Source organism: Petromyzon marinus, chromosome 25, assembly GCF_048934315.1.
Source record: "Petromyzon marinus isolate PM22_M1 ecotype Great Lakes invasive population chromosome 25, UKy_Petmar_22M1.pri1.0, whole genome shotgun sequence".
In the NCBI taxonomy this organism is placed as follows: Eukaryota; Metazoa; Chordata; class Hyperoartia; order Petromyzontiformes; family Petromyzontidae; genus Petromyzon; species Petromyzon marinus.
Window position 1 is genome coordinate 1261207 of NC_133691.1, and position 23143 is coordinate 1284349.

At 44.8% G+C, this 23143-nt stretch overlaps 1 protein-coding gene across 1 annotated transcript in view; it reads left to right on the forward strand.

Annotated features, from left to right (window-relative positions):
- The window catches only part of LOC116946004 (FH1/FH2 domain-containing protein 3-like), a 69919-nt gene that overhangs the window by 20606 nt on the left and 26170 nt on the right, over positions 1–23143 (forward strand). Inside the window, exons 4-7 of the mRNA XM_076069607.1 lie at positions 15923–15990; positions 16129–16234; positions 21378–21472; positions 22742–22853. Coding sequence (XP_075925722.1) covers positions 15923–15990; positions 16129–16234; positions 21378–21472; positions 22742–22853 — 381 coding nt within the window. The remainder of the gene's footprint in view (positions 1–15922; positions 15991–16128; positions 16235–21377; positions 21473–22741; positions 22854–23143) is intronic.

Below are 23143 nucleotides of genomic sequence, written 5' to 3' on the forward strand. Positions count from 1 at the left end.
TCTTGAATTGCAGTGGTTCCCAACATTTCCAGAACTTCGGACCAGTCTCCACCCTCATATTTTTTCTGACCACTACACAGTGAAAAAGCCTGGCGTTGTGTGAACAAAAATGGTATTTTGCAGCGGTTCTGTTGACCACCAGTGATCTATTGACTACAGGTTGGGAACAACTCTTTTAAGCCGTTAATATTTGCCCTTTTAAAGTTTATAATGGTAAGTTTTAATTGGATTTTTGTGTCAGGTTTGTGCTTGGGTAGTCACAAGTCATGTGCACTGCGTCTACATGCGGTCTATACAGGAATAGCGTGACCCATCCGTCTTGCAAGGCGCAAACATTCCGCTGTTTGGCTGAGCGATAAGTGTGAGCCGGACATGCCTGGGCAGGCATTGTTGTATTGGACTACAATGCATGGAGCAGGAACCTAAAAAAAGAAAACAATTGGTAATGCAACGGGAATTTAATACAAATTAATGTTGTATAGAAGAAAAACACATCTTCGGGACAATTCACTTTTATTGATTGAATAAAAAAAATTAGGCATGGGTCTATTTCATCGTGTAAACATAACAAAAAATAACAGAGCTGTCAACGCATAAACAAAACCCAACACGTGTGTCAATAACACTGCCCCGAAGAGGACAGAGCAATGTAACAGTTAACATTTTCATAAATTAGCCCTTATACACAGAAGGTATAGAGAGGCCAGAGAGATTGAGTTGGAGGCTCCACGAGACACCATGGGGCCCTGCTACCACGTCTTGTATAGAGCTTGTGCCCCAATGTTTTCCAGCCTTAATTTAATCGGGCAAACTCTCGATTGGGTCGAGAACTCCTGAGCCTATTCAGCATGAGTACTCCTGTGCGTTTACAACTCTTCTGTCAATCCACTGCTGGATAATAAGGGCCTCCCCACCCCATACGGGTCGTGGAGGTTACTTAACCGTAACTCCACCAATGCAGGTTGGTGAATTTTGGATGCGTGGACTTGGGAGCTTTATGGTACGGTACAACTAGGAATTTCGCTACACTGCCCACTACTGTCTACAATGTAAACCGCAACCTTTAAAACCTGCCATTCATGGTGGTCGACCATCAGAGGGCTATCCAGTCTTAAACCTGCTTATCTTAAACATGCTTATCTTAAACCTACTTATCTTAAACCTACTTATATTAAACCTACTTATATTAAACCTGCTTATCTTAAACATGCTTATCTTACACCTGCTTATCTTAAACCTGCTTATCTTAAACCTGCTTATCTTAAACCTGCTTATCTTAAACCTGCTTATCTTAAACCTGCTTATCTTAACATGCTTATCTTAAACCTGCTTATCTTAGACCTGCTTATCTTAGACCTGCTTATCTTAAACCTGATTATCTTAAATCTACTTATCTTCCGAGGTCTGACGAAATGGCCCACATTCCCTGCGATTTAATAAAAGCCCATCTGCAGAGTTTGGTGGCCTGTAAAATTATCCTGGGGTGATTCCATCCTGCTGAAAATATTTGTCTCAATAGCATATCAATTTTTCATGATGTATGTGCTGCAGATTATAGTATAGCCACATATCCAGCGAGAAATGCACGTAAAAAAAATCGAGGGGCTTTAAAGGTTTTGTCTTCACACTTACATTTATATTTCTCGTCGTGAGCAAATTTACAGCAATTAATTTGGAGATGATTTTAAAATGTGCCTTGAGAATGAAGTCAGTGCGCAGCACCCCTTTCCTGCAAGATATCAGCGGCACCAATTTGCTATAATTACGAAGCAACATTAGCCTTCCTGTTTGCATGCCAGTGGGGGAAAACATAACTCACCCTAGTCTGAAAATGGGTTTTTTTTTACATTCACAATAAGGTCAAACCAAAAAAAAGATTCCAGTGAATGGTTTTAGTCTTAAGCATGGAATTTGCTGTTGTGCCGTATTTGTGCAAACCCAACTTAGGCTAATGTGAAGCCAGCACCATCAAAATAAATACCAGAGGTCTGGACAAAATGAATTTGTAGATAAGCTGTCCTCATCCAATGTGAATATCAGATAAGGGTAATATGTTCCAGATTTGTTCTTTTTAGGTATCGTATGTTTACATCATACTATTTGGAATTTTCATGAGACTTTAGCTTGACAAATTTATGCTGGCATGAAAATTGCTTGCCCCTCGCAGGAGGTTTGCATGTTTTTATTATTTTTTATGGGAATATGAAGAACAAGACCGTTTCGCTTGGCTGAAAAAGTCAAAACGTATCCTGTCACCAGGCATTACTTTCTCCCTGAAATATTTTCCGGGTCCGTAAATTCTGGAAGGTGGCATGTAAAACAAGCAGCCACGGCCACAACAAACAAGAGGGTATATACTGGATGTGCCGGTGCCGGGTGAGGACATTTTTTTTCTGGCCGCATACCCAGACAGACCCTGGCTGAAATGAAGTCCCAGCTATCACCGTTAAGTACTGAGGGTGTGTTTCTTCAAGCATGGGACGAGCGGCTTTGTTCGGCATAAATTCACAGTGCATAAAGCACCGCCGACTGTTCCGCTCTGAAGGGAAAAGGGGCTTTAATTAAAGAGGTTTATCAGCAGCGGAATGTGCACACAGCACAATGCGGAAACTTCGTGACACAAACTTTTTCCAGAAAAGCCTGTGACTTTTTATTTGATGTTTTAATACTTGACACTTTATTTCTTGTGTTCAACCCCAACCAACTAGATTCTCAATGCATTCGTCTATCTTTAGCTGCCCTGATTATTTATAATTCATGAGTCTAAAGCAAGTGGGACAGGACTGGTGCAGCCCTTCAGTGCGTATGTTATGTTCAACCCTTTTACTATCAATCCAGCAACACTCGCCAATACACAAGTAATGGCTACTAAATAGCTCCATAAGCAGGGTTTTTTGGGTTAGATCGTGTAAATATATAAATCTGTCGTTAAACCCGCCACCACCCGACATAATTAGTAAAGGTTGTCATGTAAACAGAACATGCCAATTCGCTACTAGTACAGCAACACCGGTGTGTTTGAGAGCCAAACCACATTTACAATCCGAGTCTGACGTTTCGCCAGTAATTAAAACTAGCTTAATCAGGCGGCGGCCAGATTTGCATGTTCTGTTTACGTGACAAACCTTCCAAATTGGATGTGTCGGGTGGTGGCGGGTTTCACGACACATTTATATATTTACGTGATCTAACTAAAAAAAACTGTGTTATGGATGATATTTTTCGCAAAAGCCTCCTGCGTGTTAAACTGACTAAATACCTCGTTGGGTAAGGGGGGTGGGGAGCGTGGGGAGCGTGGTCTTAAATCGGTGGACTGCCACACCAACACGTAGAGGGACACCGCGCTAACCGCTGCACCACCGCTGCGCCCCGAGTGGAGCGATGGGCGGTGTTTTGCTCTAAAGGGGAGGAAGGCTGTCGAGAATCACTCGTTAATGTATACGTCTTGAGAACCCCGTGGTTGTCTGTCTCTTTAACATCTCTCATTGTACACGTCTTGAGAATCCCGTAGTTGTCTGTCTCTTTAACATATCTGATTGTACACGTCTTGAGAATCCCGTTGTCTGTCTCTTTAACATCTCTCATTGTATACGTCTTGATAATCCTGTGGTTGTCTGTCTCTTTAACATCTCTCATTGTATACGTCTTGATAACCCCGCGGTTGTCTGTCTCTTTAACATCTCTCATTGTATACGTCTTGAGAATCCTGTGGTTGTCTGTCTCTTTAACATCTCTCATTGTATACGTCTTGAGAATCCTGTGGTTGTCTGTCTCTTTAACATCTCTCATTGTACACGTCTTGAGAATCCTGTGGTTGTCTGTCTCTTTAACATCTCTCATTGTATACGTCTTGAGAATCCTGTGGTTGTCTGTCTCTTTAACATCTCTCATTGTACACGTCTTAAGAATCCCGTAGTTGTCTGTCTCTTTAACATCTCTCATTGTACACGTCTTGAGAATCACATGGTTGTCTGTCTCTTTAACATCTCTCATTGTACACGTCTTGAGAATCCTGTGGTTGTCTGTCTCTTTAACATCTCTCATTGTACACGTCTTGAGAATCCTGTGGTTGTCTGTCTCTTTAACATCTCTCATTGTATACGTCTTGAGAATCCTGTGGTTGTCTGTCTCTTTAACATCTCTCATTGTACACGTCTTGAGAATCCCGTTGTTGTCTGTCTCTTTAACATCTCTCATTGTATACGTCTTAAGAATCCCGTTGTTGTCTGTCTCTTTAACATCTCTCATTGTACACGTCTTGAGAATCCCGTAGTTGTCTGTCACTTTAACATATCTGATTGTACACGTCTTGAGAATCCCGTTGTCTGTCTCTTTAACATCTCTCATTGTATACGTCTTGATAATCCTGTGGTTGTCTGTCTCTTTAACATCTCTCATTGTATACGTCTTGATAACCCCGCGGTTGTCTGTCTCTTTAACATCTCTCATTGTATACGTCTTGAGAATCCTGTGGTTGTCTGTCTCTTTAACATCTCTCATTGTATACGTCTTGAGAATCCTGTGGTTGTCTGTCTCTTTAACATCTCTCATTGTACACGTCTTGAGAATCCTGTGGTTGTCTGTCTCTTTAACATCTCTCATTGTATACGTCTTGAGAATCCTGTGGTTGTCTGTCTCTTTAACATCTCTCATTGTATACGTCTTAAGAATCCCGTAGTTGTCTGTCTCTTTAACATCTCTCATTGTACACGTCTTGAGAATCACATGGTTGTCTGTCTCTTTAACATCTCTCATTGTACACGTCTTGAGAATCCTGTGGTTGTCTGTCTCTTTAACATCTCTCATTGTACACGTCTTGAGAATCCTGTGGTTGTCTGTCTCTTTAACATCTCTCATTGTATACGTCTTGAGAATCCTGTGGTTGTCTGTCTCTTTAACATCTCTCATTGTACACGTCTTGAGAATCCCGTTGTTGTCTGTCTCTTTAACATCTCTCATTGTATACGTCTTAAGAATCCCGTTGTTGTCTGTCTCTTTAACATCTCTCATTGTACACGTCTTGAGAATCCCGTAGTTGTCTGTCACTTTAACATATCTGATTGTACACGTCTTGAGAATCCCGTTGTCTGTCTCTTTAACATCTCTCATTGTATACGTCTTGATAATCCTGTGGTTGTCTGTCTCTTTAACATCTCTCATTGTATACGTCTTGATAACCCCGCGGTTGTCTGTCTCTTTAACATCTCTCATTGTATACGTCTTGAGAATCCTGTGGTTGTCTGTCTCTTTAACATCTCTCATTGTATACGTCTTGAGAATCCTGTGGTTGTCTGTCTCTTTAACATCTCTCATTGTACACGTCTTGAGAATCCTGTGGTTGTCTGTCTCTTTAACATCTCTCATTGTATACGTCTTGAGAATCCTGTGGTTGTCTGTCTCTTTAACATCTCTCATTGTATACGTCTTAAGAATCCCGTAGTTGTCTGTCTCTTTAACATCTCTCATTGTACACGTCTTGAGAATCACGTGGTTGTCTGTCTCTTTAACATCTCTCATTGTACACGTCTTGAGAATCCTGTGGTTGTCTGTCTCTTTAACATCTCTCATTGTACACGTCTTGAGAATCCTGTGGTTGTCTGTCTCTTTAACATCTCTCATTGTATACGTCTTGAGAATCCTGTGGTTGTCTGTCTCTTTAACATCTCTCATTGTACACGTCTTGAGAATCCCGTTGTTGTCTGTCTCTTTAACATATCTCATTGTATACGTCTTAAGAATCCCGTTGTTGTCTGTCTCTTTAACATCTCTCATTGTACACGTCTTGAGAATCCTGTGGTTGTCTGTCTCTTTAACATCTCTCATTGTACACGTCTTGAGAATTCCGTTGTTGTCTGTCTCTTTAACATCTCTTATTGTACACGTCTTGAGAATCCCGTTGTTGTCTGTCTCTTTAACATCTCTCATTGTACACGTCTTGAGAATCCCGTTGTCTGTCTCTTTAACATCTCTCATTGTACACGTCTTGAGAATCCTGTGGTTGTCTGTCTCTTTAACATCTCTTATTGTATACGTCTTGAGAATCCCGTGTCTGTTTCTTTAACATCTCTCATTGTACACGTCTTGGGAATCCTGTGGTTGTCTCTTTAACATCTCTTATTGTACACGTCTTGAGAATCCTGTGGTTGTCTCTTTAACATCTCTCATTGTACACGTCTTGAGAATCCCGTTGTCTGTCTCTTTAACGTCTCTCATTGTATACGTCTTGAGAATCCCGTAGTTGTGTGTCTCTTTAACATCTCTCATTGTATACGTCTTGAGAATACCGTTGTCTGTCTCTTTAACATCTCTCATTGTACACGTCTTGAGAATCCCGTTATCTGTCTCTTTAACATCTCTCATTGTACACGTCTTGAGAATCCCGTAGTTGTCTGTCTCTTTAACATCTCTCATTGTACACGTCTTGAGAATCTCGTGGTTGTCTCTTTAACATCTCTTATTGTACACGTCTTGAGAATCCTGTTGTTGTCTGTCTCTTTAACATCTCTTATTGTACACGTCTTGAGAATCCCGTTATCTGTCTCTTTAACATCTCTCATTGTACACGTCTTGAGAATCTCGTGGTTGTCTGTCTCTTTAACATCTCTCATTGTATACGTCTTGAGAATCCCGTTGTCTGTCTCTTTAACATCTCTCATTGTACACGTCTTGAGAATCCCGTAGTTGTCTGTCTCTTTAACATCTCTCATTGTACACGTCTTGAGAATCCCGTTGTTGTCTGTCTCTTTAACATCTCTCATTGTACACGTCTTGAGAATCTCGTGGTTGTCTCTTTAACATCTCTTATTGTACACGTCTTGAGAATCCTGTTGTTGTCTGTTTCTTTAACATCTCTTATTGTACACGTCTTGAGAATCCCGTTATCTGTCTCTTTAACATCTCTCATTGTACACGTCTTGAGAATCTCGTGGTTGTCTGTCTCTTTAACATCTCTCATTGTATACGTCTTGAGAATCCCGTTGTCTGTCTCTTTAACATCTCTCATTGTACACGTCTTGAGAATCCCGTAGTTGTCTGTCTCTTTAACATCTCTCATTGTACACGTCTTGAGAATCCTGTGGTTGTCTCTTTAACATCTCTCATTGTACACGTCTTGAGAATCCCGTTGTTGTCTGTCTCTTTAACATCTCTCATTGTACACGTCTTGAGAATCCTGTGGTTGTCTGTCTTTTTAACATCTCTCATTGTATACGTCTTGAGAATCCCGTAGTTGTCTGTCTCTTTAACATCTCTCATTGTTCACGTCTTGAGAATCCCGTAGTTGTCTGTCTCTTTAACATCTCTCATTGTTCACGTCTTGAGAATCCCGTAGTTGTCTGTCTCTTTAACATCTCTCATTGTACACGTCTTGAGAATCCTGTGGTTGTCTCTTTAACATCTCTCATTGTATACGTCTTGAGAATCATGTGGTTGTCTGTCTCTTTAACATCTCTCATTGTACACGTCTTGAGAATCCCGTTGTCTGTCTCTTTAACATCTCTCATTGTACACGTCTTGGAAATCCTGTGGTTGTCTCTTTAACATCTCTCATTGTATACGTCTTGAGAATCATGTGGTTGTCTGTCTCTTTAACATCTCTCATTGTACACGTCTTGAGAATCATGTGGTTGTCTGTCTCTTTAACATCTCTCATTGTACACGTCTTGAGAATCCCGTTGTTGTCTGTCTCTTTAACATCTCTCATTGTACACGTCTTGAGAATCTCGTGGTTGTCTGTCTCTTTAACATCTCTCATTGTATACGTCTTGAGAATTTCGTGGTTGTCTGTCTCTTTAACATCTCTCATTGTATACGTCTTGAGAATCCCGTTGTCTGTCTCTTTAACATCTCTCATTGTACACGTCTTGAGAATCCCGTAGTTGTCTGTCTCTTTAACATCTCTCATTGTATACGTCTTGAGAATCACGTGGTTGTCTCTTTAACATGTCTCATTGTACACGTCTTGAGACTTCCGTTGTCTGTCTCTTTAACATCTCTCATTGTACACGTCTTGAGAATCCTGTGGTTGTCTGTCTCTTTAACATCTCTCATTGTACACGTCTTGAGAATCCCGTTGTCTGTCTCTTTAACGTCTCTCATTGTATACGTCTTGAGAATCCCATAGTTGTGTGTCTCTTTAATATCTCTCATTGTACACGTCTTGAGAATCCTGTGGTTGTCTGTCTCTTTAACGTCTCTCATTGTACACGTCTTTAGAATCCCGTTGTCTGTCTCTTTAACGTCTCTCATTGTATACGTCTTGAGAATCCCGTAGTTGTGTGTCTCTTTAATATCTCTCATTGTACACGTCTTGAGAATCCTGTGGTTGTCTGTCTCTTTAACATCTCTCATTGTACACGTCTTGAGAATCCCGTAGTTGTCTGTCTCTTTAACATCTCTCATTGTACACGTCTTGAGAATCCCGTGGTTGTCTGTATCTTTAACATCTCTCATTGTACACGTCTTGAGAATCCTGTTGTTGTCTGTCTGTTTAACATCTCTCATTGGATTCACATCCCACGGTTCACAATTTTCGTAGTTAGAGGGCCAAGCAATTGAAGCTGCATCTTCGCTATTACCTTGGCTGCACGTGGGATCATTTGGCAATGAAACCCAGCAGCCTTTGTGCAGTGTGTTTTTGCCGCTGGCAGTGAAGCTGCCTGGTTCACAGTAAATTGGGCATTTGCTCCATTAGAAACAAGGTGTGTGCGTGTTTATCCTCATCGATTAAATTACTTATTGTGCCCCGGATACATTTATTGTTGCGTGTGTGCTTGTGTGTGCCAGAATCAATCACTGTATTTGTATTTCTGCACCTTGCACTGTTTTTCACGTCAGCAAGTGTTCTGAACGAGCTCGACAGCAGACACTCGAGATTCATATTCTTGGTTCTTTCGGTAAAGTCACGGAGAAGGAAAATAATAAAATTCAAATATAATGAAATAAAATTCTCACTACGTTTCGGCCACAACGCAAGCAGCCGTCCTCAGGTGAAGAACAGAGCTGTCGGAAAGACAGTGTCCTAATGAACACTGCTAAGCTTGGCAGCGTATTTATTACTTATATTCTTAGCTCTTTCAGTAAAGTCACGTTAAAGGGAAACAATAAAATAATGAAATATTGTTATATATATTTTAATAAAATATTGTTATATATATTTTATTATTTTATTGTTTCCCTTTAACGTGACTTTACCAAAAGAGCTAAGAATATGAATTACTGCAGTCACGAAAGCTTTAAATCAAAAGCGTATTTATTGTATGGTAGTAGGGTATTTGCAGTTCTTTAGAAACTCCTTTTTTGTTTTCCACATAAAGCACTAGCTTGATACGCGGTGGTTTGGCTGGTGCAGTTCTTTATTATTAAAAATTCCCTCCCTTTATTACTGCTAATCCTACATAATACACGAGCATAATATGACTTTAAGACCCCCCCCACCGCCTACACATTCTACAAGTAGTGACTAATCCCATATCTGCATTTGTCATCAATATGCTAAATTTCTATGTTGATATGTAAACTCCTTTGTCAAGGCGCTCTCCTCCTCCCACCCAGCTTAAAATACGCTGCCAAGCTTAGCAGTGTTCATTAGGACGCTGCCTTTCCGACAGCTCTGTTCTTCACCTGAGGACGGCTGCTTGCGTTGTGGCCGAAACGTCGTGAGAATTTCATTATATTATGTTTTATTTTGTATTATTTTATTATTTCCCTTCTACGTGACTTTACCGAAAGAACCAAGAATATGAATCCCTGCAGTCACGAAAGCTTTAAATCGATATTTACACTCGAGATTGTTGCAACGAGATGGAATGAAATCGGGGCAGACCGTTACAGAGGCCATACATAGATAGCTTGCAAACAATATAAAATGCAAACAATATAAAATGCAAACAATATAAAATGCAAACAATATAAGAGCAAGCGCAGGCAGGAAGTAAGAGTGAAACCGTACAGGAGGTAGCAGCACAGTTACAGTAGTGCAACAGCAACGTACAGAGAGCACAAAGAAAACAATGTATATGCAACAGAAAGTACAAACGCGGCAGAGTAAATAAGGCAGACGTAAGAGGAAACCAGGGAACCCATACACTACATACCTACCAACCAGGGAACCAACGAGTCGCACACTTCACACATGTCAGAGGCGGTCACTCGGCATTTATATGCGGCTAGACCTCGGTAAGCTCTGATTTTATAGAGCCCAAATAGTCCATTAGCCAAATCCATAATCAGTCTTTTTCAATGATCAGACGTGAGGAGGGTATTAAACGTCACCTCTGGTGATTCGACGAGTCGCGATTGGATTTACAAATGAATGTGTTACGTTGTGGTGAATGTAGGAGCCTCTAGTCGCTGCAGGGGTCCGCATGTGAACCCATTGCAGACACCAACTTCTATGAACTGAAACACATACTGTCATTTCTTACACGTGCAGTGCAATGGAATACATTGTGAGCTTTAAGAATTAATATTAATTCATGTCTTTAAACATCTATAAATAAGATGTATGCAGAGATTGTATTCAGCCAGATCTGTCCGGATTGGTGTCTTGGATAATAATTGCTTACCCGGAAACACCACATCCATGACACCTCTTGCTATGGATGTGGTTATTGGTCACGTGTCTACCCCAGCCTACTGGTGATCTTAAGCCCTCGATATATGCGGAGCACATGGGTTCTCGCGGATTGTGTCAAAATACCAAGCCCATCACCTTTGAGATTCAGAGTTCCATGCCACGGGCAAATCAGTGAAAAAAATGTAATCTCTCTCGTTTGACAAACCAGGAAGTTGGAGCATGTCAGAAATGATTGGGAAAAAAATCCATCTCAATGCCATTGCGGTTGCAGCAGGATTGACAGCACAGAGCTCTGAAAAGAGTGCCAATGAGGTGATGGGTGGCGGGCTGAGTGGGTCTTTGCACACGTACAGAGTTATTGTCCTACCCCCGCTCCTCCGACTATCACACGTGGCTACGTACGGTGCGAAATAAGTTCATCGTACATACATATGTACAGAGCGCAGCTGGGTAAACAGGGCACGGTGATTGTGGTGATCAGTAAAGAGGGGCATGGTGATCGCTAAACGGGGGCATGGTGATCATGGTGATCGCTAAACGGGGGCATGGTGATCATAGTGATCGCTAAATGGAGCACGGTGATCATGGTGATCATTAAACGGGGGCATGGTGATCATAGTGATCGCTAAACGGGGGCATGGTGATCATGGTGATCGCTAAATGGGGGCATGGTGATCATGGTGATCGCTAAATGGGGGCATGGTGATCATGGTGATCGCTAAATGGGGGCATGGTGATCATGGTGATCATTAAACGGGGGCATGGTGATCATGGTGATCGCTAAACGGGGGCATGGTTATCATAGTGATCGCTAAATGGGGCACGGTGATCATAGTGATCATTAAAACGGGGGCATGGTGATCATGGTGATCGCTAAATGGGGCACGGTGATCATAGTGATCATTAAACGGGGGCATGGTGATCATAGTGATCGCTAAACGGGGGCATGGTGATCATGGTGATCGCTAAACGGGGGCATGGTGATCATGGTGATCGCTAAATGGGGGCATGGTGATCATAGTGATCATTAAACGGGGGCATGGTGATCATGGTGATCGCTAAATGGGACACGGTGATCATAGTGATCATTAAACGGGGGCATGGTGATCATAGTGATCGCTAAACGGGGGCATGGTGATCATGGTGATCGCTAAACGGGGGCATGGTGATCATGGTGATCGCTAAATGGGGGCATGGTGATCATGGTGATCATTAAACGGGGGCATGGTGATCATGGTGATCGCTAAATGGGACACGGTGATCGGCTCGATGCTCGTGGTGTTGCACCTGGGGGGGGGGGATGGGTGCCGCTTTGAGCAGCACAAAAGACTGAGAATGGCAGCAATGCAAGGATGGTTCTGTTTTTGCGTGCCGTACATAACTCGCAGGTCGTGTAACGATAATATCGCGAAGAATTTTTCTTTTAATGGGTAAAGATGTGCAATGCTGCAATTTCTTGGCTCACGGCTGGCAGAAGGGCCCCCACTGAATGGAGCTCTGGAGAGCTACATCTAGACACAATGTGGCCTACTCTTCCACGCCAGTGCAGAATGATACGCCGTCGTAAATAGTAAGCACGCTGTGTGCATGCCCCCACACCACTGTGGCTCTCCCCTCTTTATGGCCGTGCCTGATTAATGCTGTGTTGGAATGCCTTATCTATTGTTGGAATCAAATAGCGAAATTGAATGGAGTGGGAGCATAGCATGAATTTTGCGGGACATTATTGTTGTTGTGTGCTGCTGTGGTAAAACACAAAGATCTCCATCCTTATAGCCCACACAGGCTGTTGGGGAAAGTGCTGTTTGAGACCGCCTATGAAGGCCGGCAAGGCACGTGAGGGGGTGGTTGAACAACACCCATGCCCAGCCGCCTTTGTCTCCCTCGTGGAGATGTTTACACGTTGCACCACGTACTAATTTGAGGCTGAGTTGACCAAGGGGAGGCTCAGGATCGATTCAAATAATCGTCACTAGTGTTTGCTGTGAGCGGAAATCGAACTCGGGTCGCCGGGTTCATCGCGAAGTGCGCTAAGCGCTGCACTACGGATCCCCGAAAAAAGAACATACACTCACACTCACACGGACACTCAACACGCACAATCACACGCACACTCACACGGACACTCAACACGCACAATCACACGCACACGGACACTCACACAGACACTCACACAGACACGCACACTCACACGGACACTCAACATGCACAATCACACTCACACTCACACGGACACTCAACACGCACAATCACACGCACACGGACACTCACACAGACACTCACACAGACACGCACACTCACACGGACACTCAACATGCACAATCACACTCACACTCACACGGACACTCAACACGCACAATCACACGCACACGGACACTCACACAGACACTCACACAGACACGCACACTCACACGGACACTCAACATGCACAATCACACGCACACGGACACTCGCACAGACACGCACACTCACACGAACACGCACACGGACACTCACACGCACACGGACACTCACACGCACACTCACACGGACACTTACACGGACACTCACACGGACACTCAACACGCACAGTCACACGCACACAGACACTCACACGGACACGCACACTCACACGCACACTCACACGGACACTCACACGGACACTCACACACGCACGCACTCACACACGCACACACTCACGCACATAAGCGCACTCACACTCGCTCACACATTCCTACCAGACTGCTTTATTGCAACCACTCATCTTTACTCCATCCCCAGCAATAAAAATGCATTCAATAATTGGTGCATCATCCTTTTTATTTCCAGAAAGATTTCTGTCCATTACTACCATAAAAATTCAGAATCATGCATAGTCCAAGGTTGTGAAATATACCAGAAATCAGAGAAATGTTATCTTCCAAAATGCATTTTTTTATAGGGAGAGTGGCAATAACCTTTAACGTAGAGGACTAATAGCTCCTGGCCCGCTGCCTCACTGCCATCTGCGAGTTGCCAAGCAGTAGATGTTTAGCAAATACGAGAGAGTGGGCAAAGTGTACGTTTGGACAAGGTGAAGAGAGCCTAGCGATTACACGTCATTCATCATTGATAGAGCAACGAACAGACTGCTGGGGCGATAGCCATGGCAGTGAGATTGCACCGAAAGTAGTTTTAGCTAAGGCAGTGAATGATTGCTAAGCTCTGTAGTTTTTAAACCCTCGTAGTTTAAGCGACAGAAGAGCCAGCTGAATAAATCATAATTTTTTTTATCAGCCACGATCTATCCGCTGCTAGATGAACGCTTCCGCGCATCATCACCATATCTCATGTCGCAATGCAGCAATCAATTTAGCACCTATCCAAACACCAACTGCTTTCAGATCTGATTTTGCCGACGTTGGATATCACCTCAGGCGTGTTGTCCTCCTTTAGCTTCCATTCTGTCATTAGTCTCGACAGCCAGCCATAATACTACCTCGCATTGCATCCCTACCCAAGGCCACTTATTATTATTATTATGAACTTCAACATACGTGTGCATTTTTTCTCATCCAAGTGCTCAAATTTCCAATGTCTTCCTCTCATTGTAATTCCAGGCACACACCTCCACAATGCTGCTTTGTGCACCCTTCAGCTTTTATTCCATTTTTCCTGTCAATGTCCATGCTGCTGACCCATGTGTCATTGCAGGTAATATAAATTTCCTTCTTCCATTCTTGCTCTTGCCCTTATTCATATAGCAGGCCGACCAACCCATGACCACCCCCCACACCCCTCTTGTCCAACAATCTTTGTTTACTTTCCAACCGGTAATAGATACCTCAATACAAAAAAAAGAGTTGGTGCTGTTAAAAACGAAACTGCATAAAGCGCGCGGGGGGGCTGTTGGACATGTTCACACCTTTTCACCGTGCGTCTTGCACGATGAAACAGAGCGCGTAGACGGCGCAGACGAGCGGCACGCAAGGCGTGGCCATCGTCTCACGTGACGCCGTCTCTCAGGCCTTATTCCAGGCCATCGTGCGGCCATTTTGTCGTTGAGAACAAATGAGCCACTCCAGAGGGTCGACGAAATGTGGCCACTGCCGCGGGCGGCAGTGATAAACGTGCCACCTCTCTTGTGTTTGGGGTTTCCTGTCGTTCGGAGACGTGAATCGATGTGCAGAGCGAGAGCGTGTTTCTTTCGGACACAAAACGGAATGTTGTTATCGTTCCCCATTACTTATGTGATCTCAATAACCCATTTTACAACCTCCGTTTACGAGACTACTCTACACAGTCCTACGTGGCTGTGCCTGTACAAGATTGTGTGTTTTGTCTAAGTAATTGAGCCTCTAATATCGCAGCAAATGCACCTAGTGACAGTAGTGTTATAGGAAAGTAAAGTATTCAGTAATTACTTGAAATGCGTTGTTGGATTTGTACTGCGTCTAAATTTCTTTACAAGTGTAAGTGGTGCTAAAATGTTAACATATCCATTGTATGTAACCCTCACATGAATTTTCCAGGTTGTACGGCATGTTTTTTTCTGCATGATGTCAGGACGTTTCGATCGTAATGTTGGTAGCTTCTTCAGTAATGGATTACGCAGCTCACTTTCTCTGCTGGTCAATTTGCCACGGCTTCCACGTTACGACTAATCCTATTCGCAGATATATGCGGATAGTAAAATGCATTTTTGCCATTTCTCGGTGACTCTTGTTATCCGTGAAAAGAAACACAACTGGGAGACCGTTTCCAAGTAAACTTATTCGTACATAAACATGGAAAATAGGATGGATTTGCCACAACTTCTGGGCGGCTTCTAAAAATGAAACTGTATTTGTGTGTGTGTTTTTAATTGATTCACAACCCGGAATCGTGACGACACATCAGATCACTGGAAGGGTGGCTGCGCTGCCCATTCAATAAAACAGAGTTTCCCAATCACATGTTAACATTTAGTGTGGCAAGCATGGTTGCCCTTGGACTTGTGCATGACCATTCACCATGGAATTGTTTATCATTCACCAGAAGTGGCTGCGTGACGGTGCCAGACAGCCGTGAGACATAAACTACGGCTTTCTGTTAATAGATAAAGGTTTTGCCTCTGAGAGATAGGGGCCTGAAGTGCCTACGTTGAGTGAGCATGAATTTCCAACGAATGTCTCAGACGCCGTATGTTGACCGGTAAATGAACCATAGAGCCTTTGAATAGAGCCCTTTTGTTTAGACATGGTGAATTCTAACATCTTAATAAGCACTCTGCGACTACACGTGACCTTCTCCACATCACTGCCGCTTGCCCGGGTTACGTACATGTGTGTCGCAGACACCTCACCGTGCCAGTGCCTCTGAAAGCATGCTTTACTTTTGTTTTTGCAGAGAAGCTCTACAATTGCAGCGGCCGTGAATTAAGGAGAGCGCTGTTCTCATTAAAACAGATATTTCAGGTAAATGGGATTCACTTACGCATTGATATACAACAGCAGTACACGTTCTGACGAATATACTATCCCCGTCTCACTTTCTCTCCCATCTGCCAATGATCAAATTGATTTTGTCGGCTTTTGTGTTTTGTTTCCGAGCAGGACGACAAGGATCTGGTGCACGAGTTTGTGAATGCCGAGGGCTTGACGTGTCTTATTAAAGTGGGCACCGAGGCAGACCAGAACAACCAGAGCTACATCCTCAGAGGTACAGTCTCGTGCATGACTAACCCACCCCTGTTTATATGTCACAGCCAGACCTTTTAAAGGTCTCCCATAATCGAAACAGTTTTTTATTTATCAAGTCAGGTCAGCACATTCATTGTCCAGTTATATTTATTACGTAAGCCTCGCGTGTCAGTGCAGGGAGGTAATGTTTTATAAAGGGGGCAGCAGTGGCATGGCGCTTTGTGCACTGCATGCTATGAGTTATATTCCCAGCTGCGGCTAACATCATTCGCAAGTATGTGTCCTTTATGTAATGACATGCGTGTGTCCTATCACAAGGCATCAAGTTTGCATCAACCAAACATGCCTGTTGCAAAATATGCATAACAAACATGTTTTGGAAATGTCTGCGTTGTCCCAGAAACATATTGGGCCTACACCAGAGTCCGCCTCCTTTTATGGCCTTGTCTCGCCACCGGCGTTCGGCCAGAGAATGCCAGAAGACGAAAAGCAAGTCAATGCGAATGTGAAAGCATGAATAGGCCAGGTCGAGTAGTTATATCTATGGGACTCTTTTTGCCAGTATCAAGATGATGAACATCTAAACACCTAAATTCTTGCCAGCAAAGATTAAGCCTATTTTTTTTTCATCATCATCGTGAATCCTTGATGTAACCAGGAGATTAAATAACCCCATTGAGATGCGTGAAACATCTCCTCTTGCAAGGGCGACCCCAGTGATTACTGAGCTGCTTTATGTTGCTTTCTTCCCTTTCACAAACCCGCGTTGACCAGCACGGTGAAGTAGGGCAAATCGGCTCCCCCAATACCGGCACGGCACTTGAAATCCGACCCGGCGGTGTGGATTGGCTACGATCTCTTAAGTGATAAGAATAAATATTTTGGTCGTAAATTAAATAAAATGCACGCGTGAGAGAATACATTAATCGATTATGGCAGGCCTGTAAAATTAAAAAAACACGAATTCCCATACATATCATGTGACAACAACTCCCGTGCTATAACGTCGTTGTTATGGTGGCGGTAATTGCGATGCGCCTGCTGCGTGCCTCGGGTCACCCGACAGGCCGGGCGAGAACCACCTTCGGCACACACCCCGAGAGTCACGAGAGCGTTTGGTCACACCCCTCCGCCCCGCACCGCCCCCCCCCATTCTGATTCATCTCTTCAAGGCTGGATGCTGAATCATCTCAGCAGTAGCCAGGGGAACACTTCGAGAGTAAACAAATGGAGGAGTTTGCTGCCGTGCCTCTCGGTGGGATAATTTTCATTTCAGAGCGCTACGACCCAGGGCCCATGCAAACAAAGTTCAGCTCTTTATTTTCTCGACGTTTAAGAACACACAAAGCTGCACGGGGTTGCACGTACAAAAGCTCTTGGTCTTCTTCAGACCACCAGCTCAAAAGAACTGAGTGTGTGGCCACTTTGTCGTTTAGAACCACCAACGCTATAGAGTTGACAAAATGTGGCTGTCCCCATACAGACAGCCTGCATGAATCTTTTTGTTTCCCAGCCTGCCTAATCGATTTTTCTGTTGCTGATGGGTTTGCTCGTCAAGTTGTCAGATTCGAATTTCTCAATTACGTCGCGGAGTTGACAAAAAGATGACCTCACTTGCGCTGCCCTTGGTCGCGTCAGCCCCGTTGTGGACGTAGCGTCTCTTGTATCCGCGTTTTTCCGTTCATCGATCCTATCACCTGGAACTACCTGTGGAAAAAGCTCACTCTTATCCGCACAAACAGCCGTGGATAGCGTTGCACTTTAAATCGAAATTATCCTTTCCCCCTGCACCTCCGATTAGTGCGGTTGTCTATGTACGGTTCGTAAGAAGTTCCACATTCATCTGCACATACAATTCGATTCACCGTTACTTTTGGGCTGATTCCTCTTGGCCGAACAACAGTTGCGGGACGATAGGAGCAGTGCATCCAGTCGAAGCGGAGCTTTTCTCGGATAGAATTTGGCCGTGGGTGGCAGGATTCGTGTATAAAAGGGTCCCGTAAAAGGGGTGCTCCACTGCGGATGAAGGAATGCGTCGTAAAACACTTTTGACATTTGCGTGGAAATGTGGCCACGAAACGCAGCAGTGCAGTAGCCACGGCGATGGGTCTCTTCCACAACGATGGCTCTCTCCGTGGGCGCTGGGTGAGCTCCATTGAAGGATTCAGTGGGAAAAGTGACGCAGAGGCTCCACCCCCGTCCCCCTCCCCCAATCTGTATCACCTCCTTGCCAAGATGTTGCAGCAGCAGCAGCCTCCGCTACTCTGCGTGTGCTTGTTTTAAGTCATAGTTGCCTGCCGGACACAGGGATCAGAGGCCCAAAACGCGACAGCGGCCAGAATAAAAAAGCACTATTGAGGGCGTGATAAAGAAGAGTGAAAATGCGTGTTGACTTGAACAGTGTTTATAAGTACTTGGGGATAGAGATGATGGGGAGAGTTCCAAAAGTGGAGCAGCTTGCGGGAAGCGACAGACGTGGCGTGCAGTGTGGTGGTGGGATGTACACAGTATGGATGTACGTTGAACTTCTTTCGCACCGTACGTAGCCAACCGTGCCAATCGGAAGTGTGGGGGAAGGACAACTAAATGGATGAATCGAAACAGTCAACAGACATCTCGTCTCTAAAGGACCGCTGTGTTCAGAGAATGTCATTGTTTTTGTTTATATAACACGTGCCACGAGGCCATATATATAAATATAATTCCAAATAAACATGTTGATACCTCTACAGCTGAAATTTCCCTCTCTGTGGGCTGCAGAGGTAATCATTAACAGCACGTGCCCCAAAATCCTGTTAAAGATAACACGGGGGATATTTGATTTGTGAGTGGGTATGCATGTTTTGTGTGTGTATCTGCATCATGGATATGCACATAACGATTAGCCTGTGATGAATGATGGTTCAATAACTTTTTTTTTACATTGTAGAAGAATCTAGCGGGGATCATAGCAACGCTTTACATGCAAAATTAATTTATGTAAAACCATTGATGCATGTATTGTGGCAATGAGAAATTAGATTATTCAATGATGCATTGCATCATTATTGCATGCCTAATAATGGGGAGTGGTGGTGCAGTGGTTAACACGTTACGCTACAATCACGGAAACGTGGGTTTGATTACCATCCATGGATAATATAATTGTCAAGTGGGATCTGAACCAGTCCTTGGCCTCTCCTATGTCGACTCGGTAGTAAAATAAAGTAACAAGTGTGTTGTACGTACATACAGCATGCATGTATATATCACTACTGGGAGACCAAGGTAACCCGGACATGGTTCACTTAGGAGGGAGACTCAGATGTGCCACGAGGCCTGGGGCAGAATGCCACTCGGTGCCACGTTACTCAACCACCCGCAGGCCAATCGCGGGGTCTTTTTTGACGTGGAGGCCCTCGACAATTTACTCCTCCAGCCTCCCCCCCCCCAAAACTCCCCGCTACCCAAGGCACTCTGGCCGGCTCCGCCACTTGGTACAGTGAGGGAAAAAATAATTTGATCCCCTGCTGATTTTGTACGTTTGCCCACTGACAAAGAAATGATCACTATAATTTTAATGGTAGGTTTATTTGGACAGTGAGAGACAGAATAACAAAAAAATCCAGAAAAACGCATGTCAAAATGTTATAAATTGATTTGCATTATAATGAGGGAAATAAGTATTTGACCCCATCTCAATCAGAAAGATTTCTGGCTCCCAGGTGTCATTTATACAGGTAACGAGCTGAGATTAGGAGCACACTCTTAAAGGGAGTGCTCCTAATCTCAGCTTGTTACCTGTATAAAATACACCTGTCCACAGAAGCAATCAATCAATGAGATTCCAAACTCTCCACCATGGCCAAGACCAAAGAGCTCTCCAAGGATGTCAGGGACAAGATTGTAGACCTACACAAGGCTGGAATGGGCTACAAGACCATTGCCAAGCAGCTTGTTGAGAAGGTGACAACAGTTGGTGCGATTATTCGCAAATGGAAGAAACACAAAAGAACTGTCAATCTCCCTCGGCCTGGGGCTCCATGCAAGATCTCACGTTGTGGAGTTGCAATGATCATGAGAACGGTGAGGAATCAGCCCAGAACTACACGGGAGGATCTTGTCAATGATCTCAAGGCAGCTGGGACCATAGTCACCAAGAAAACAATTGGTAACACACTACGCCGTGAAGGACTGAAATCCTGCAAGTGCCCGCAAGGTCCCCCTGCTCAAGAAAGCACATATACATGCCCGTCTGAAGTTTGCCAATGAACATCTGCATGATTCAGAGGACAACTGGGTGATTGTATTGTGGTCAGATGAGACCAAAATGGAGCTCTTTGGCATCAACTCAACTCGCGTGTTTGGAGGAGGAGGAATGCTGCCTATCACCCCAAGAATACCATCCCCACCGTCAAACATTGAGGTGGAAACATTATGCTTTGGGGGTGTTTTTCTGCTAAGGGGACAGGACAACTTCACCGCATCAAAGGGACGATGGACGGGGCCATGTACCGTCATATCTTGGGTGAGAACCTCCTTCCCTCAGCCAGGGCATTGAAAATGGATCGTGGGTGGGTATTCCAGCATGACAATAACCCAAAACACAGGCCAAGGCAACAAAGGAGTGGCTCAAGAAGAAGCACATTAAGGTCCTGGAGTGGCCTAGCCAGTCTCCAGACCTTAATCCCATAGAAAATCTGTGGAGGGAGCTGAAGGTTCGAGTTGCCAAACGTCAGCCTCGAAACCTTAATGACTTGGAGAAGATCTGCAAAGAGGAGTAGGACAAAATCCCTCCTGAGATGTGTGCAAACCTGGTGGCCAACTACAAGAAACGTCTGACCTCTGTGATTGCCAACAAGGGTTTTGCCACCAAGTACTAAGTCATGTTTTGCAGAGGGGTCAAATACTTATTTCCCTCATTAAAATGCAAATCCATTTATAACATTTTTGACATGCGTTTTTCTGGATTTTTTTGTTGTTATTCTGTCTCTCACTGTTCAAATAAACCTACCATTAAAATTATAGACTGATCATTTCTTTGCCAGTGGGCAAACGTACAAAATCAGCAGGGGATCAAATACTTTTTTCCCTCACTGTAGCCGTTCACTCGCAGCATTTGCACCGACAGCCTAACAATCTAAACTGATGACCTTTGTGTGCGTGTGGGCATGCCTTGCCAGCTCTCAGCCAGATCATGCTCTTTGTGGACGGGATGAACGGCGTCATCGCTCACAACCTGACCGTGCAGTGGCTGTACGAGCTCACCGCCAGCGACGTACGTGTGTCTCGTCCTCGCCGCAAATCCACTTGCCATTCACCAGGGAGTGGAGGGCCCACCTGACGTAACGCCGTCCAAGTCGATGGCGATCATTGACTGTATTGACGACTTCGTATCGCTTTGCTCTGCGTTAAATCTTCCGTTCCCGAGCAAACGTGCGCGCTGCGGTAATCAGAGCTGACTTATATCCCCCCACCACCCCAAAGCGGAGTTTTATTTACTCCACTTAATAAGCGTTCGCCTCGCTCCATTGCACCCAAGACACGCTCGTGTGCGTGCTGTCACGCACGCACGCGAGCAAGCCCTGCACGTGTGCTCGTAGCGCTTTTATAACGAAATGAAATTTGCACATTTATTGCTTATTCCATCTTTCTTACGGGGCCCATGTTCAGTGAAAGTAATGAATAGTGCTCGCTGTAAACATGCGTACGCTCTGTTCTGCTTGCGTGATATGAACTGGCCTTAGTGTGCACCACCGTCTGCATTGCAAATTTTTCCCGGGGCGTAAAACAAAATCGCCCGATTCACAGGTCACGATGTTTATTCCCTGTTCATTATCAGTGAAAAGACACCCCGAGTAGATGATCACCGCAGCGTATGATCGCTCCACCCTCGCGCTGCGCTTTGCCTCTGCCTCATTTGCCGCGCTGCAGAGGTCACCGCAGATCTGGCAGCGGGTGTCACCTGGGCCTTGACAGGACAAATTGAATGTCAATTATTGCCAGGCATTGCAGATTAATAAATGGCAGCAACTGTCTCCCCCACCCCCCACCGCCCGCCTCGGTACATCCGATGCCAAGCTGGGCCAAAAAGAAGGGCCCGTACCAAACCGGATGCTCGCCGCTTGACTGCCGAGCATTAGGATGGCAGCAAATGCCATATTTTTTGGTTGATTGGCATAAAAACACAATGAACGTTCCTGTGATTCTGGGCAGCAGCCAACTTGCCGAACTTACCGGTTAAAGCAGGAGGCTATAACGTTTGAAGTCCTTTTGTCGTATACCGATAAAAAACACAATTTCACCAAGTTTTTCTTTTTGTACTCGACTTTTAGGAAGCGGTGCGATTATCTTTAAAATGGGCATGTGGTAAAACGGTGAAACGAAATCGTCAGCCTACCGCTGAATTGCTCGGATCGATCGCGAGGCAAGATTGGAGGTTACCGGCCGCGTATTGCGATGGTTCGAGGACACGCGGCACCCCCACCCCCCACCCCCTCCCCGGCGTGCGAGGGCGTCCCTCACGCTATGCGCTGTGGGCAAGCAGTCGCGCCTGGTGGTGAAGACGGCGCTCAAGCTGCTGCTCGTGTTCGTGGAGTACACGGCCACCAACCCGCGGCTGCTCATCCAGGCCGTCGGCACCGTGGACCGGCGACGCGGTGAGTGGCCCGGCGAGCGACCCCCCCCACTCACCCACACCATCACTGAGTCGGGTGTTTCATCTCCCGACTCGGTGGTGGTGTGTGGGCGAGCGACCCCACCGCTCACCCACACACCACCACTGAGTCGGGTGTTTCATCTCCCGACTCAGTGGTGGTGTGTGGGCGAGCGACCCCACCCCACCGCTCACCCACACACCACCACTGAGTCGGGTGTTTCATCTCCCGGGCGGGTAACTGATGCGGCGTCCGGGGAAAAAACGTGAGAACTCACACCGCTGACACCCTAT